The sequence below is a fragment of the Erythrolamprus reginae genome, chromosome 3, assembly GCF_031021105.1.
Source record: "Erythrolamprus reginae isolate rEryReg1 chromosome 3, rEryReg1.hap1, whole genome shotgun sequence".
In the NCBI taxonomy this organism is placed as follows: Eukaryota; Metazoa; Chordata; class Lepidosauria; order Squamata; family Dipsadidae; genus Erythrolamprus; species Erythrolamprus reginae.
The window spans coordinates 113,849,851-113,868,104 of record NC_091952.1 but is presented as its reverse complement, the minus strand read 5'-3'; the positions used below and the strand labels follow the sequence as shown (position 1 = coordinate 113,868,104).

General features: G+C 39.1%; 1 protein-coding gene across 1 annotated transcript in view; it reads left to right on the top strand.

Moving 5' to 3' along the window:
- Positions 1-490: 490 nt before the first annotated feature.
- The window catches only part of EEIG2 (EEIG family member 2), a 32,331-nt gene continuing 14,567 nt past the window's right edge, over positions 491-18,254 (top strand). The window contains exons 1-2 of the mRNA XM_070746424.1: positions 491-1,046; positions 17,679-17,799. Of these exons, the coding sequence (XP_070602525.1) occupies positions 898-1,046; positions 17,679-17,799 (270 nt within the window). The 5' untranslated portion in view covers positions 491-897. The remainder of the gene's footprint in view (positions 1,047-17,678; positions 17,800-18,254) is intronic.

The window sequence follows — 18,254 nt, the reverse complement described above, 5'->3', positions numbered from 1 at the left end:
GCCAGTGCAGCTTGTGAAGAATCCGTAGCATTCCAGGAAGAAAGAGCGCAAGATTGAAGAGGTACCTTAAAAATTGAAATCTTGTTTCCCTTGGTACCTCTTTAATTTAATGAGGTCACGGCTTGGTCAGGAAATGAACCACACCATTACAACACCTGGTGGCCGGCCTGTCCCCCAAAGCCTCACCATTTCTTTACACCTAAATACCCCTCCCCCGGCCTTGCCTTACGGGGTTCCTAGAGCAGCTGACAGTTGGAGGGGGGGAATAAACACTGCTAAGAATCATCAGAGCCGGCAGGGGCGCCCACTCCGAGAACGGGGGGTCAGAGAGGGAGAGCTCTCCCGTCAGGGCCGTCACCCGGCGGGCTTCTCGTGACTCAACGGACTGACGCCGCAGGAGGGCAAGGAAAGGCTGAGGGCCTTGGGAGAGAGAGAAAGAGAGAGAGACTGTCCCTCCCCCTCCTCCAGAGGGGGGAGAGAGAGAGGAGGCGGGCTGGTTTGAACGCACGCGGGCGGGAGGGCGGTTTGTGGCCGGCGTCTCCTTCGCTCGTTGGGGCGGGCGCAGCAAGACGCACGTCGTAGCAGCGCCCGCGCCGCCTTGCCTGGATGAAGACAGCGCGCGGGCGGGCGGGCGTCTTTTCCTTCCCTCTTTCCTCTCTCTCTCTCTCTCTCTTTTCGCCCACCCGCCTCCTGCTGCTTTTCCTCCCGCTCCTCCCCTGCGTTGCCTGGTCACAAGGGCCGAAGAAACGACGGCTGTGTAGCAATGGAGGAGGAGAAGGAGGCGACGCCGGCGGCGGGTTAAGCAGACACCAGAGGACGCCGCTCCCCGAAGCGGCCGGGGCTGCTTTATAGCGCGCCTCCTTTTTCTTCGCCCCCTCCTCCCCACGCCTGACTCGCATGGCTTTCATGATGATGAAGAAAAAGAAGTTCAAATTCCGCGTGGAGCTAGAACTGGACGAGCTCTCCTCGGTGCCCTTCGTCAACGGGATCCTCTTCTGCAAGGTGCGGCTGCTGGACGGCGGGAGCTTCAGCGGAGAGTCCTCCAGGTAAGCAGCACCGCCTGACACCTGTTAGGCTTCGCCAAGCTAATACGAGGAATGTACATTCGGGGTTGGCTGGGGAGAACAAACCCGCTTGTCTTGAGTCAAATCTTCCATTTCTCGGATCTGTTTACCGCCCCGAGGCTGAGTTCACGGGGAAGTGTCGCCTGTCAATGAAGTGAATGGTCTTGACGCTGCGCAGGGGCATCATTTGTCTTTTCCCCCCCTCCACGTTTAGATGTAGAAACTAAGATGTAGTAAAATAATATTTTCTCAGAAGCAACGTGAGAAAATATTATTTTACTGAAAGAGAATGCTTGTAACAAATTTCCAGCAGACGTGGTTTGTAAATCCACAGTAACTTAATTTAAACATGCCTGGGATAAATCCATCCTAAGATAAAATACAGGAAATAGTAGTAAAATACAGGAAAAAGGGCAGACTAGATGGACCATGAGGATTTTTGTTGCCGTCAATCTGCTATGTTTCTAAATCGCCTTCCGGGAAGGTAGAGGAGTGGAAAGAAATAGAAAACATAGAGAGTTAATAGCTGATGGATGGAGTGAAGTAGAAGGGGAGAGAAGGAGTAAGAAAGTAGGATGAAGGGATGAAGGTTGAGAGGGGAGTGTTGGGTCAGACCGAAGAATTAAGAGTTGGAAAAGGTGCAAAATAAAAGACATTGGTTACTGAAATATTGAAAATGTATATGTATATTATTGATGTATTTTAAGGAGTATGCGTTTTGTTCCATAAAAATGGAATTTGTGGGGAAAAAATTTAAAAATGCCTTCTTCCAAAGGGTTAAAACAGTGGAGGATTCCTTAGAGAAGTGGTTGTGTGGCTTCTTGACAAATAACGTTCTAGCTTACGGAAGCTATGGCCACATTTGTGGGAAGCTATGGCCACATTTGTTATTTCTTTAGCATCCTTGAAAAGGATTACGGTATATACCTTTCTCTAAACAGCACAAAAACTAAAAATAATTGCATTATCTCATTAGCTCTCAGAATAAGTCCTGCTAGATGTAAGACGTATGAAATACGGTAGAATTTCTCCTGCTGGAAATAATGAAAAAGTTAGGTCTTTTTAATCTACCTATTTCTTTATTAAATCAGAATAAGAGAAATTCTTTTGCCTTGTTTTATGTAGAGAAGATCAGTTATCACACCAAGAGGGCAACAAAATACAGTAGTTACTAATGTTAATTGACTTCACTATACAGTACTATACAACCCAAATTCTGAAATCTCTCCCTGAATATCAATGTAAGGTGTACAGTATTAGATTTTAGGTGGCGTATAAATGATGGTTTGGAGTTTTGAAACTAATAATAACAAGACTTCAAATTTTCAATATTTCTAATTTGATTTTTGCAATTTCTAATACTAACACAAATATATCCAAATAGGTATCTAAATGATGGTCCATAAAATCACCAGGAGTTGAGTTCATCTTCACCCTTTCACTTTAATTAATAGAATAATGGCTAGGGAACTCATAATACGTTTGGTTTAGGAGCTTGACTCCTAATAATTTCAGCAACTCTTTCATTTAATTGTATTGGCAGCAAAACAGAAGTGGTTTGACATTTCATTTTTCCTGAATATTTTTTTTCAACTTCCCCAATTAGCATACTATTCAGCTATTTCCTGGAATCTCCATCCAATTTTGCTTAGTTTTTTTAAATTTGGCAAAGTGTTGCTAACTATGTGGGTACTATAGTATGTGCTCACTGGTTTATGTTTGTAAAACAGAGGGTTCTATTATACTTTATATGCATAAATACTTTCTGTATCATTATTATGGGCATGAGTGCAAATTACATCGTGTTTTCTTGTTGCAATATATGAAAATGTACACTGTGATTTATGTAATGCAGCAGCAAGTCCAAACAAAGTTTTTAATTGTCCCTTCACTCATTCTCACACACACACACACACCACAACTGTCATTTCTTTACATTCATAAAGTGGAATGAAAAATGGAGTGCCAGTATATATAACCACTCCCTTCCCCAATTTTCCCCAATGAAGAAAAATAATAAAGAATAAAATACTAATGTTGGTGGCCAATGTTTCTATGGTCCTACCTGCTTTGCCTTCTAGGTTCCTTAGACTGACATAATAGCTATACTTTTATACCAATGGTCCCCAAACTTTATCGCTTGAGGGTCCAGCTGGAGGAAAGAGGGGAAACAGCCCGCCATTTTGAGCTGCATGCATGCATGCCAGCCCATCACTCATATATGTCAAGCTGAGTGCGCGCCGCCTAGCTGCTTGCACTGCCCAGTTCCAAACAGGCCACGCCCAGTAGCGGGCCATGGCCCGGGGGTTGGCTGTTTTACACAATCACACATCTACAGTGATATCACTGAAGAGACGAAATAAACCAAGCAACAGCACAAATTTCATTGTAAAGCTTTAGTAACAGGATCTTGCAGGTTTCAATGCTTCTCCTTCCCTTCCTGTCATCTTCATGTGAACTAAGGATGGATTTGTCTGAAATAGTTACTTACCTTACATTCTTGGCCCATGTCCCTTTAATCTGATCATCTCCTTGGTAGTAGCTTTTCTCCTGTTCCTCAAGGCCATTCCTCTTCCTCTATAATACTGTGGTAGAAGAAGAGTGTCACCCACATACAGTATTTATTTATTTATTTATTATTTATTTATTTGTTTGTTTTGTCCAATACACAATGAGGGTTTTAGTTGGTGTTTGTTTATGTTTATGTTTATTTAGATTTGTATGCCGCCCCTCTCCGCAGACTCGGGGCGGCTCACAACAAAGTGAAAAAACAGTTTACAACAAATCTAAATTTCTACTAAAAACATTTTAAAAACCCCATTTTCTAAACACACATACATACACACACACATACCATTCATAAATTGTATATGACCGGGGGAGATGTCTCAGTTCCCCCATGCCTGACGACACAGGTGGGTCTTAAGGAGCTTACAAAAGGCAAGGAGAGTAGGGGCAGTTCTAATCTCCAGGGGGAGTTGGTTCCAGAGGGCCGGGGCCGCCACAGAAAAGGCTCTTCTCCTGGGGCCCGCCAACCGACATTGTTTAATTGACGGGACCCGGAGAAGGCCCACTCTGTGGGACCTAATCGGTCGCTGGGATTCGTGCGGCAGCAGGCGGTCTCGGAGATATTCTGGTCCAGTGCCATGAAGGGCTTTAAAGCTCATAACCAACACTTTGAATTGTGACCGGAAGTTGATCGGCAACCAATGCAGACTGCGGAGTGTTGGTGAAACATGGGCATACCTAGATAGGCCCATGACTGCTCTCGCAGCTGCATTTTGCACGATCTGAAGTTTCCGAACACTTTTCAAAGGTAGCCCCATGTAGAGAGCATTACAGTAGTCGAACCTCGAGGTGATGAGGGCATGAGTGACTGTGAGCAGAGAGTCCCGGTCCAGATAGGGCTGCAACTGGTGCACCAGGCGAACCTGGGCAAACGCCCCCCTCGCCACAGCTGAAAGATGGTTCTCTAATGTGAGCTGTGGATTGAGGAGGACACCCAAGTTGTGGACCCTCTCCGAGGGGGTCAATAATTCCCCCCCCAGGGTAATGGAAGGACAGATGGAGTTGTCCTTGGGAGGCAAAACCCACAGCCACTCCGTCTTATTATGGTGCATACTAAAATACATGATGAAGGTTATAGAGGAGATACTCATAGTAAAATATATCTAAGAAAGAATAGAAAAGAAGATATAGTAATAGAACATATCAATGAAAGAATAGAAGAAGAGATATAGGAATAGAAGAAAGGTATAGGAGACATAGGAGAGCAATAGGACAGGGGATGGAAGGCACTCTAGTGCACTTGTACTCGCCCCTTACTGACCTCTTAGGAATCTGGATAGGTCAACCGTAGATAATCGAAGGGTAAAGTGTTGGGGGTTTGGGGATGACACTATGGAATCCGGTAATGACGCTTTGACAACTCGGTTACTGAAGTCATATTTTTTACAGTCAAGTTTGGAGCGGTTAGTATTAAGTTTAAATCTGTTGTGTGCTCTTGTGTTGTTGTGGTTGAAGCTGAAGTAGTCACCGACAGGCAGGACGTTGCAGCATATGATCTTGTGGGCAATACTTAGATCTTGTTTACGGCGTCTCAATTCTAGGCTTTCTAGGCCCAGGATTGAAAGTCTAGTCTCGTAGGGTATTCTATTTCGAGTGGAGGAGTGAAGGGTTATACAGTGTTCCCTCAATTTTCGTGGATTTGAATTTCGCGAATAGCCTATACCACGGTTTTTCAAAAAATATTAATTTAAAAAATACTTTGCCGGGGTTTTTCTATACCACGGCTTTTCCCGCCCGATGACTTCATACGTCATTACCAAACTAATAATTTTAGCAAATAAATAAGAATTTTTTTTTATTGTTAATAAATAATTATATTTATAAAAATCAGGATCATTAAGTGTCTTATTCAATGTTGAGTACCAGTAATAATGGTGAGTAAATGGTAATGGGAAATGGTAATTTAGGGGTTTAAAGTGTTAAGGGATGGCTTATGATACTGTCCATAGTCAAAAATGGTGTATTTACTTCCGCATCTCTACTTCGCGGAAATTCGACTTTCGCGGGCAGTCTCGGAACGCATCCCCCGCGAAAATCGAGGGAACACTTCTTCTTGAATGAAGTTGGTTGGCCACTAGGTAACATAAGATGATGGACTCTATGGGCTGTTGATCTGATCCAGCAAGACTCTTTTGCATATCGATATATACTTGTATAATTCCAGTGCATAGGAAGGCTTTTATAAATTAAAGATAAAATCTAATTCAATGGAAATTGGAACTGTTTCCAACTATAGAAAGCGAACCATTCTAATAACGTACATTGATATATTTAACAAGTATATTCTAGTATTTAAATGTTAACTTATGTTAATGTGGCTTTTCTTTATGTAGCAACACAGATACCATTCCTTATAAAAATTTGTCCCAATATTTATGTTTATTTTGTTTTACAATACATATTTCAGTGTCAATATTAATTTCTAATTGTGGATAGCATTTTGTTAAGATGCTCTGGTGGGCCTTTTCTCTGAATAGTTCTACATTTAATTCCTCGCCTGTTAATTTTATTTATTTTGCTGGTCTCAGTCAAATTTGTTTCCAGAAATGAAAGCAATTTTATATTCCTTTTCCCCTTTTCACTACTTATTCAATACAACAAACAGTAGTAGTAGATGGTTTTTCATGTTTAATAGTAGGCACCCAATTGGTTGAAGGTTTAGATTCAAATCTTGATTTAATACCAGCATTTTAATATTTATTGTTAATTTAATTCAAACTATTAATTATAACCATTTTAAACATTTCATGCTTTTAGTTCTAGTCCTTACAATGTCACAAATGTATTGCTAGTCTCTTAAAATGCCAGGAAATATTGTTGTTTTACAGACTCCGATAAATAGGTTTCTAAAATAGAGACAAATTAGTTTATCACTTAAATATTGCTTTTTAAAATGTTCTGTTGTAATATGCCAGCCAAATTACAGATTTAAGTATATATTTATCTCTTAATCAATATCAACTCATTTTGTGACTGAGAAGGGCAGTCTCCAAATATGATGATCAATCAATGGAAGTGTTTCTCTGATTACATCATGTCTCAGATTTTTATCTTGATGCATTATGTTAGCCTTGCATCAACTGCAGATTTCCAGTGTTACTGCAAGCTGGTCTTTTCAGAATAGAATATATTTCAATTAAAAACAGATGCTGGACCCAGACTGCCAAAATTCTCCAGAACAAGTAGAAATCATGATATCTCCCACACATATTCTGGACAGCTGGCTTTTTGTGTGAGAATAGATGGCAGAAGCTAACCCTTTTGAGCTCAGTTGCAAAGAATTTGGATTCCACCAAACTTTTTACTATGAGTATCTCCTCTATAACCGTCATCATGTATTTTACTATGTGTATATAGATATATACCCACTAAAACCCTCATTGTGTATTGGGCAAAATAAATAAATAAATAAGTTTACTCCCCCCCCCCCCCCATTTTTTACTGCTTTCCATTCAGAAAGAAAATTATAACTTTAAATTTCTGTATGGTTTTTTTTTTCAGAATACACAGCAAAAGAATGATTACCATATTGACTTTAGAAAGTTTTAAATTGATTAAGGTTTAAGTGGACTTGATTTAAGACTTTGAAGCTAATTGAAAGGATACTTTCTTATGGAAAAATCCTATTGTTTATCCTTTGAAACAGATGACTTAGAAAGTTGGACACTAGAAGGCACCAGATGGCTATCTTAAAATAAATGTTTGATGAATGGGTTCTGGAAGTTTTGGAATTTACCATATTTTTCGTAGTATAGGACACACCTTTTTATCCCCAAAAGGAGGGTGAAAACTTGGGTGCATCTTATATACTGAATGTAGATCCACCCGCCCAACCACTCCCACCCTTTGGCCTCTGCCTTGCAGCAATTTACCTCTTTGCAGCAAACAGAACATAGCCTGTTAAGCCAAGCAACTCACTATCATCTTCATTGAGGCTCAAGGCAAGCCACATGCTAAAATGAAAGTGAAACTAAAGTACAGCTTTAGCTCTAAGGAGACAAGAGGCAGAGGTAGAATTTTATTTTCTTGTGCTAAGTTGCTGAATCTGGATACAAGGAGGTAAGTAATAACTATAAATGCCTATAGAATGCTCAAATTACAGTATTTGACTTATTTTTTAAAGACTGCTTTATTATTGGTCTAGACAGCTTAACAAAATGAAGAAACTTTTTAAAATAAATGCTTGATCTGAAAAGGCCCAGTGTTATTGTATCTTCTTTTAAATAATAGAGAGTAAGATCTGTAAAAGTATAATCTGAAATGTAACAGTGTCCTGTTTTACTATTAAGATAAGGCAGCTGAGTTAAATCCTGACTTAGTCATGTTTGGAGTAGATCTATTTAAATAATTGGGATGTATGTAATAATTTCTTATATTTTAAAAAACTTTCTGGCATTAATATACTGCCATAATGTATATTTCTCCAATTCTTTGCTATTTTTATGGGTCAGAAACACATGCACAGAAATACACAGCAAACAGTTTACATCATCTTTGCTGTTTGTTTTTGGCAAATTACTGGGAGGCCGAAGCCTTTTTTCCTTGTTTTTGTCACCCAAAATAAGGTGCATCTTATACTCTGAAAAATGCAGTAACTCCTAAGTAAAATCAGAAGGTGTTGTTGAAGAGGAACAACCCCCATTGAATAAAGCTGAAATTGACTTACAGGTAGAAATAAAAATCATAACCTATGAGAAAGTGATGGAAATAATGGATTTACAAATTAAATTTGAAGAAGATTTAAAAACTTAGAAAGATATACAAATAATAAATCCAAAGAGCAACATGGATGATTTAGCAGTTACCAATCTGGAATTACAAAAGGGGCAAGACAAAGATAACAAGACTTTAAGAGAAGAGACAAAGTAATACAAGAAAGCAGCCATTAGAGTTTTCTTTGAGGAACTTTTCTGGTAATGTTTAATTGTGGGATTACTGTGAGGAAGATTGTGATTATTTAAAGAAAAGGGGGAATTGTTTACTGGGTATAGTAGGCAACATGTTTGTAATACAGTAATACCTCGCCTTACGAACTTAATTGGTTCCAGGAGGAGGTTCGTAAGGTGAAAAGTTTGTAAGATGAAACAATGTTTCCCATAGGAATCAATGGAAAAGCCAATAATGCATGCAAGCCGATTAGAAAAATCCAAAACATTAAGGATTTTTAAAAAGGGGGGCGGAGAAAGGTGCAGGACAGGGTGGCAAAAAATAGGAGGAACCCATGGAGATCAAGAGGGGAGAAAGGTGCAGGACAGGGTGGGAAAAAACGTGAGGAACCCATGGAGATCAAGAGGGGAGAAAGGTGCAGTACAGGGTGGGAAAAAACGGGAGGAACCCATGGAGATCAAGAGGGGAGAAAGGTGCAGGACAGGGTGGGAAAAAACGGGAGGAACCCATGGAGATCAAGAGGGGAGAAAGGTGCAGGACAGGGGGGGGGGAAATGGGAGTGACTCAAGTCTGGAGGTGGGGCATCCCAGCGGCCAGCCGGCGGCAGGTTCGTAAGGTGAAAAAAGTTCGTAAGAAGAGGCAAAAAAATTCCGAACCCTGGATTCGTATCTCGAAAAGTTCGTATGACGAGGGGTTCATATCATGAGGTACCACTGTACTTGTTATTTCTAATAATCCTTATTGGATCTTTGCTAATTAACATGGAGATATGAGGTTTTATAGATGGTCTTATAGAGAATGAGGTAAGGGGTTGAAGGAAACTGAGCAATGCATAATAATCAGATAAATAACAACACATAAAAGCAAAATATAAAAATTAATATAAATACAGTGGTACCTCATCTTACGAATGTCTCTTCTAACGAACTTTTCAAGATACGAACCCGGTGTTTAAGATTTTTTTGCCTCTTCTTCCGAACTATTTTCACCTTACGAACCTAAGCAGCTGCTGGTGGGATGAAGGGGTTTCTTTTTTCCCCCTTTTTTGAAGAAAGAAAAGGGAGGGGCTGCTTGGAGTAGGAAACATTTTGCAGAGAGCAACGTGCTTGCAAAGGAACTGAAAGGGTGTCTTTTTAAGAAAGAAAAGGGAGGAGGGAGGGGCAGCTTGGGGGAGGAAAATTTTTGCAGAGAACAACGTGCTTGCAAAGGAACTGAAACGGTGTCTTTTGAAGAAAGAAAAGGGAGGGGCGCCCCCCTTGCCTTTCTTCCTTCCCACTCACCCTTTAGCCTAGCCTTGCTTCTTCCACCCGCCCCCTTTAGCTGCTCCTCCCTGCCCTCTGTTCGCCTCCCTTCTAAAGTTTGGGATTTTCTTGAAGGATTTGCACGCATTATTTGCTTTTACATTGATTCCTATGGGAAACATTGTTTCATCTTACGAACTTTTCACCTTACGAACCTCCTCCTGGAACCAATTAAGTTCGTATGATGACGTACCACTGTACTGTATTATAAAACCACAGGAGAGGATGGATACAATTGGTCATCTCAACAATGGAGCCATCTGAGCAAATCTCTGATTGCCTGGGAACCTCAGGACTTGAAAATATAACTTGGTCTTGAGGATTTTTTGGCATATCAAAAGAAATGAAACTGATCTGTTTTGGGGAGAACAATGTTTCATGAGGCAGGCACCAAGACAGAAAAGGCATGCCTCCTGGGACCCACTAAATGAAGGTACCCATTACACACCAATTCTGCCAGATCTAATGGGGCAGACTGATGCAAATGGGGAGAGTCTGTCCCTGAGACGCCCTGTCCCATGCCATGAAAGAGTTTATATTCTTGTGCCAGCTAAAGTTTCTAAATACTCTTCCAAAGGCAGCCTTATATGGAATGCATTGCAGTAATCCAATCTGGAAGTGACCATGGCATGAGTGACTGCAAGTAGGACCTGCCAATCCAGGTATGGGTGTACCTGGAACACAAGACAAAGCCATGCAAAGGCCCTCCTAGACCTACCTATTCATTGAGCAGAAGTCGTGATTAGGTAATTTTATTAGTTTTATTAATACAAAATAATCTTTAATCAAAAATACTTTAAAAAGTAAACTTTCAGCCTTACACAGACATAACCAACTGCTCGGGAACGCAAGCTGGAGAGTATTATTGCAATCAAATGTAGTTCAGTTGGCCACATCCAGCTAGCCACAGAATGGACTAGTGACATAGAACAGTGTTTAGTGTGCCGCGGGACATGGTCAGGTTTGCCGCGAGCCCAGCCCAGCTGGAGCTTCCCTTGCGGTAACGGCAAGTGAGCTTTTGGGGCAAGAGAGAGAAAGAAAGCAAGAAAGAGAGAGAGAGAAAACAAGGGAGAGAGAAAGAGAAAGTGTGTGAGAGAGAACGCAAGAGAGAATAAAAGAGATAGCAAGAGAGACAGAGAAAGAGAGTGAGAAAGAATGCAAGAGAGAGAGAGAAAGCAAGAAAGAGAAAGGGGGGAAGGAGGAAGAGAGAAAGAGCAAAAAAGAGAGGAAGGAAGGAAGAAAGAAAGAGGGAGGGAGAGAGAAATAGGGCGAAAGAAAGAGAGAGTTTTTTTGTCCAAACTTTTTTTAGCCCCCCTCCCCCACGCTCAATGTTTCCCAGGATTTTGTAAATGTGAATAATGTGCCGCAGCTCAAAAAAGGTTGGGAAACACTGACATAGAATACATGACTTTTGTTTTGATTCAGATAAGTTTTTATGTTCTCAAACCCATTGCATTCATTTCTTTAAGGGAAGATATATGATGTGTATTTCCTAAATACAGTAGGCTTCAACCTCCAAGTAAAATTTTTTGTACTTAGTAACATCATGTAATTAAATATCCCCAATCACAACAACCGAATCTGAAAAGTTAATGGGTAATAATTTTAAAAGGCAAAAAAATGAAGGTAATAGAAATAGTATGCCAATCCTGCTCTCTGAACTAATCGTTAAAAGGTGACTCATTTAATTACTATAATGAGATACCAAACCAAAGTGTAGAACGTGATACTATTTATACATCAAATATGAAGTTTCAGGATAGTCAGCATAAATACTCAAAAAAATTAAAATAGTGCAAGCACTTTCTAATATAGATTTTCTTTTGTCATTGCCAAATGCTTACTGAAAATAAAAAAGAAGAGTTATTTCCAAGCAAAATACAATTCATTAATAAAATATAGTTGTCCACCAGAAGCTTAATAAACCTTCCCTGCTCTAGACTGCAAAAACAATTACCGGTACTCGAGAAGTCAGAAAACTACAGGTAGTCGTCATTTAGTGACCATATAAAGCTACAAAGATGCTGAAAAAAAACTTTATGACCAATTCTTATATTTAACAACTGTTGCAGTATCTCCAAGGCCACACAATAAATATTTGTGCATTTCGCAACCAGCAGACCTTTGCAGTCGTACCAGCGTCCCATGGTCACATGATCACCATTTGCATACTTCACAGCCAGCTTCCAACAAGTAGAGTCAATGGAGAAGCCAGCAAGTCACAATCATGTGATGTCTCAGTTAATGACTGCTTTGCTTAATAGTGGAGTTGACAGACCTAATTTTGGTTAATAAGTGAAGACTTACATGTATATACCTAGTAGGTCTGTGCAGCATTTCAGATTCAAAGAGAAAAATTAGTTTCAGATTGTAGGTAGTCATACATAGCATCTCTTTTTTCTGGATTGGCTTCTGCAGGGTAGCTCTGCAAGCCAATGTACAGTACATGTGTTCTTATTATTAAAACATTGCTGGTGGAAATAAGCAAAAAATGCATTTTGAGTTTTGAGCGTCTTTGGACATTCCAGTGCATTCTGATGACTCATTTTTCCTCCTCCCAACAAGTCATGGGAGGACGAAAAACCCTCAAATGAATTTGAAGAATGATCGTGAAACTACAACATCCTCATGTAAATTGGAATCTATTTATCTGATGTGTGTGCTGATTTAAACATTGCATTTCTAGTACATAGGAAGTTGACTCACCATGGAATGTTTTCATCAACATGCTCTGTAGTGCAGTTGTCACTGACACTGTTATTATAGTTCATTGCTAAGGTAACCAATCAATATGAATGTAAAAACAGATTTGGAGGACAGTTTTAGAATGTACCAAATGTAAAACAAGAACTTGTAAGATACTTTTAAATACGAATGAATGTTCAAAGAAGTGAAGTTTGTACTCGAAATAAGTTTTTAATTAGCCTGAGAGTGGAATATTTTAGCTAAATGTAGTGAGTATTCTTTCAAATGTGTGGGTTTTTTAAAAAAAAATCTCTAAAAGTTTTGGCTTTGAACATTATATTTTAATGGCCAGATACATATGTTTCTATGTTTCTATTTTGGGGAATATATTTTTTTGGGGGGGGAGAGAATAATAATAATTAATAATAATTTATTGGATTTGTATGCCGCCCCTCTCCGCAGACTCCGCAGAATTGATGCCCTGGTTATTTTACATATTTCAATTAATATATACCATATTTATGTAGTATAAGATGTACTGGAGAATAAGATGCACTTTAGTTTGGGGAGAGGAAAACAAGGGGGAAAAATTCTGCTTCTGCCTCATTGCAAACAGTACAGATGATATAGTGTTTGCTGTGTAATTCTGTGCATGTGTGCCTGACGCATAGAAATAGCAAAGAATTGGAGAAATGTACATTATGGCAGTATATTAATGCCAGAAAGTCATCTTAAATGTAAGCACATTAACTCCTCCTAGTTATTTAAACAGATCTACTCCAAACATGACTAAGTTAAAGTTTAACTCAACTGCCTTATCTTAATACTAAACATGACACTGTTATATTTCAGACTATACTTTTACAGATTTTAAAAATTGATATGGCCTTTTGGAAGTACAGTATAGTTATTCTCTGCTATTTAAAAGAAGATACAATAGCACTGGACCACTTCTGATAAAGCATTTATTTTAAAAAGCTTCTTCATTTTGTTGTCTAGAACAATAATAAAGCAGTCTTTAAAAATATGTCTAATAATTTGAACATTCTACAGATATTTATAGTTATTGACTACAGTAATGGAGAAGTGGTGTTCATTAAATCCCAATGGGGTCATATGCATGTACATTTTACAAATACATGCATAATAACACAAGTGGGTTTTTAAATATAGGTAAGTCCTCAACTTTCTATCATAATTGGGACCAAAATTTCCACTGATAATGAAGGAGATTGTTAAGTGAGACATGCCCAATTTTACAATATTTTTGCCATTGTTGTTAAGCAAATGATTGAAGTGTTTAAATGAATCATGTAAGTTAAGCAAATCTAGCTTTTCCCAATTGACTTTGGTTATCAGAAGCCATTTGGGAAGGAAACAAGTGGTGATCACATGACTCTGGGATACCTCATTGTAAATACATGCCAGGTGCCTATCACCCAAATTTCAGTCACATGACTCTGAGGATGCTCTGATAGCCATAAGTCCAAGAATCAGTCATAAGTTACTTTTTTCAGTACTGTTGTAACTTTGAATGATCACTAAACACATTATTATAAGATGTGAACTACCTGTCCAAAGTTGGGAAACGACACAGCTAAGTTTTTCTCAAAGATTATGTTGCAAGCATATATAAATTGCTTCTTCTGCTGCTGCTGCTTCTTACCACACCAAAGATTCCTCTGTATTCCGTATACTCACAACTTTGACACTTTTATTGGTGTGGGACTTTACCTATTATACAGAATAACAGAGTTGGAACGGGCCTGGAATTTTTCTAGTCCAACCTCCTGCTTAAGCAGGAGACTCTAGATTCTAAACAAATTGCTACCCAAACTCTTTTTTAAAATCTCCAGTGATCGAGCACCCACAACTTCCGGAAGCAAACCCTTTCACTGATTAATTGTTCTCACTGTCAGGAAATGTTTCGTTAATTCTAGGTTGGATTCCTCTTTGATAAGCTTTCATCCATTATCCCTTGCCCTGCCCTTAGATGCTTTGGAGAATAGGCCAACTCCTCTTCTCTGTGACAGCTCCTCAAATATTGGAAGACTGCTGTTATGTTATCCCTGGAGGCAGTCCCAGTCAAAAAGAGTTCAATTGGGAGCACGTTTTCGCTGGCAGACCGCTCGGGCCCCTACAGGCACCCCTAACATGAGTGACATTAAGCTGTCCATGCCAACCCTGGTCACACCCATCCAGGCTTCCAAGGTCAAATGCAACCCTGATGTGGCTTCAATTAAATCGAGTTTGACACCCCTGTTTTAAACCTTATACATGCGGGTGTATAATACATTTTATTTAATTCATTCTGTGCATAGCACAACCTGTTCCTCAAGTTACTGATACTTAAACTCAAGGTTCAAGAACTAAACCCTATTCTTCTAGTAGACTATGCAGATAAAAAAAGTATAAGCTACTTAAAGCCATGAGAATAGGTGGCATACAATGATGAGCTAATCAAAAGTAAAATCTTCACAATAGCCATTCTGTGTGTGAGAGATAAATGTATAAAAGCTGTATATAGCTTCACACATGATTTGGAAGTGTATTTTTTCTGTCAAATGTTGTGGAATAAGAGCACAGTCAAAAATAGAGCAGCTGCTTCTAAATCTAGCTCGTTCCTTGGTTAATGTGTTCCCTGGGTGAAAATGTACTTTCTTCTCCCCTAAAAAAAACCAACTATACTGTAGTTACATTGCTGTCATTATTTTGTTAAGTGGAATTAAGTTAGTTTTTCCACTGCACTATTTCCTGATTAACCAAAGTATTATTTGTGTTCAGAAAGCTTTTCCCCCGATCTTAGTATTGATTATTACATTTGTTACTGTAAAAACTGTGGCTTGCTATAATCTATATTTCAGGATCCACATTACATCAGATTGTTAATAACTGGCTGCCAAAAAAACAGGTAGTAGGGTGGCAGTACTGTTATTATTACTGCTGTTGCGATTTTAAAAATCTCAGTTGGCTTTCCACAGATGTTATTATCTTCTCTCTCAGAAAAAGGTTTTGGTTCATGGGTGGATGTATTTTCTACACAAATTAATGCACTTGAGTGGTCACTAGGAAATTCAAGATAGAATAAATTATTCATAATCTGGATATTCAGAACCTAATTAACAACTCTCTCCTCCATTAAAGAAATGGAAAAGATGCTCTGAGTGTTTTGTGCTTGAATAAAATTCTGGGAAGCTTCTTAATATTGTAAATAATACTTCATATTCCATATCCATCAAATTTTAGACAAACTGATAAAAGGGTGTGATGATAATACTCAGAATAATGCTTGGTACTTTTAGAAATGAAGGTGCATTTATTTTCCAGTAGAATATTTTCCTACTTATTATTTTAAAAACATTTGCATGTGAACTGAATAGTATACCTCAAAGGGTCTGAAACCTTAAACACTCAAAGAGCCATTTGGACCCATTTCCCACAGAAAAGAAAACATCATGAGCCACAAAACATGGGTGAGCATGGCCAACTCAATGTCACTCACTCATTCCTACCCAGTCATATGAAGCCCTCCAGCCATGCCTACTTAGCTGGTCATTAGGGCAAACAACTGGCTGTTAAAAAAACACCAGGAGCCGCAAAACCCTTTGACCCATCCCTTTTCTCCCCTTCCCTCTCTCTCTCTCCTCCTTCTCTGTATCAGTGTCTGTGTGTGAATCTCCCCACTCTTTATGTATCTCCCCCTCATTTCCCTCCTGCCTGCACCTCTCTCTCTCTGTATGTCTCTCCCCCCCCCTCTCTCTCTCATAGAACATATCAATGAAAAAATAGAAGAAGAGATATAGGAATAGAAGAATGGCATAGGAGATATAGGAGAGCAATAGGACAGGGGACGGAAGGCACTCTAGTGCATTTGTACTCGCCCCTTACTGACCTCTTAGGAATCTGGATCGGTCAACCGTAGATAATCTAAGGGTAAAGTGTTGGGGGTTTGGGGATGACACTATGGAGTCCGGTAATGAGTTCCACGCTTCAACAACTCGGTTACTGAAGTCATATTTTTTACAGTCAGGTTTGGAGCGGTTAATATTAAGTTTAAATCTATTTTGTGCTCTTGTGTTGTTGTGGTTGAAGCTGAAGTAGTCGCTGACAGACAGGACGTTGCAGCATATGATCTTGTGGGCAATACTTAGATCTTGTTTAAGGCGTCTTAGTTCTAAGCTTTCTAGGCCCAGGATTGAAAGTCTAGTCTCGTAGGGTATTCTATTTCGAGTGGAGGAGTGAAGGGCTCTTCTGGTGAAGTATCTTTGGACATTTTCTAGGGTGTTAATGTAAGAAAGCCTGTAAGAAATTATTGCTTCTGGCAATCCTTTCACCAAAGTCCTCCAATTTATTTTTTGTCTTTGCTTTTTAATATCAGATATTCTTAGATATTAGATATACTAAATGCAGTACCAGCAAGTGCATTAGTTTCTATTTAGATATAATTCCAAAGTCATATCTGCTGAAAATCAGTCTGATAAATTATTATGTGCAAGGAAAGTATCTTTCCATGATAATTTCCTTATGGTTATCTTTCAATATGAAGGAAACACTAACCATACTATTTACACATAATTTTGCAAATACTGCAGGCATCATCCTAATCTCTGGTTTAATAATAAAAATATTTAAAAAGCAATATTGGATACATTTTACCAGTAGTAAATAATCCCACATGGCTATTAACAGGGATGGATTCTGATTCCCGCAGCTATTAGTGCGTTGCGCATGCAGCTTCACTTCACCTACGTGCACACGCGTCCCAGTGTGTTTTTGCTTCTGTGCATGCGCAAGAAGCAAAATCTCACAGGAGGACTTGCATGCGTATGAGATTTCAACTTTTTGTTTTGCTTCCGCACATGTGCAGAAGCAAAAAATCACCAAATCTCTCACACTTGTGCCCCCTCGTGAGATTTTGCTTCCTGTGCATGCGCAGAAGCAAAACAAAATGCAGGGGCATGCGCACGCAGAAGGAGTGAAACTGCGCACACAGTGCAACTTGCACCGTCCTTATCCGTACTGGTAGCAACCCAATACTGGCTATTAAGGTTTAAATGAAGAGAATGAAGGGAATTAGCCTATGGTGTCTTACGTTTTATAGGGCTTATTTTCTAAAAAGAATAAATCTTCTGTTGTCAGTGTATAATTATCTTGTAACTTTTTCTATTTACAGGGAAGTGGTTCAAGCAAACTCTGTTCATTGGAAGAAGAAGTTTTCATTTATATGTAAAATAAGTGCAAGTGCCACAACAGGGATTCTGGATCCCTGCATCTGCAGAGTTTCTGTACGAAAGGTATTAAATGGGTGTCATACTTACATTTGCATTGTAGTTGTGTCGCTGTAAATTACAGATAACTTCAGTATCTCTTTCCATTTAAGTTATAAGTTTATATATTTATTCATTTTGTTTTTTCAAATTAGATATTAATTGAACATACTCTGTTCTAGCTGTTCCTTAATCCCTTATTGATGTATAAAAGGTATTTTATAAGTTGATGGCTAGTACCGTATTCATAACATAAGAATGTAAGATTGCTGTATCTTGAAATGTTGGAGCTTTGAATGAATTGCAGCACATACTCCGTGTATAGTAATCTAAACTATGCATGCTGGCTCAATGTTCTTGAAATCCAGCATATGTGGAAGGCCCTAAATTGAAAAATGTTGGATTAAGAGTGTGACATAGATCTAGATTTGTCATTATACATATATACACCCATAAATGCACTCATGTAGTTATCCATTCAT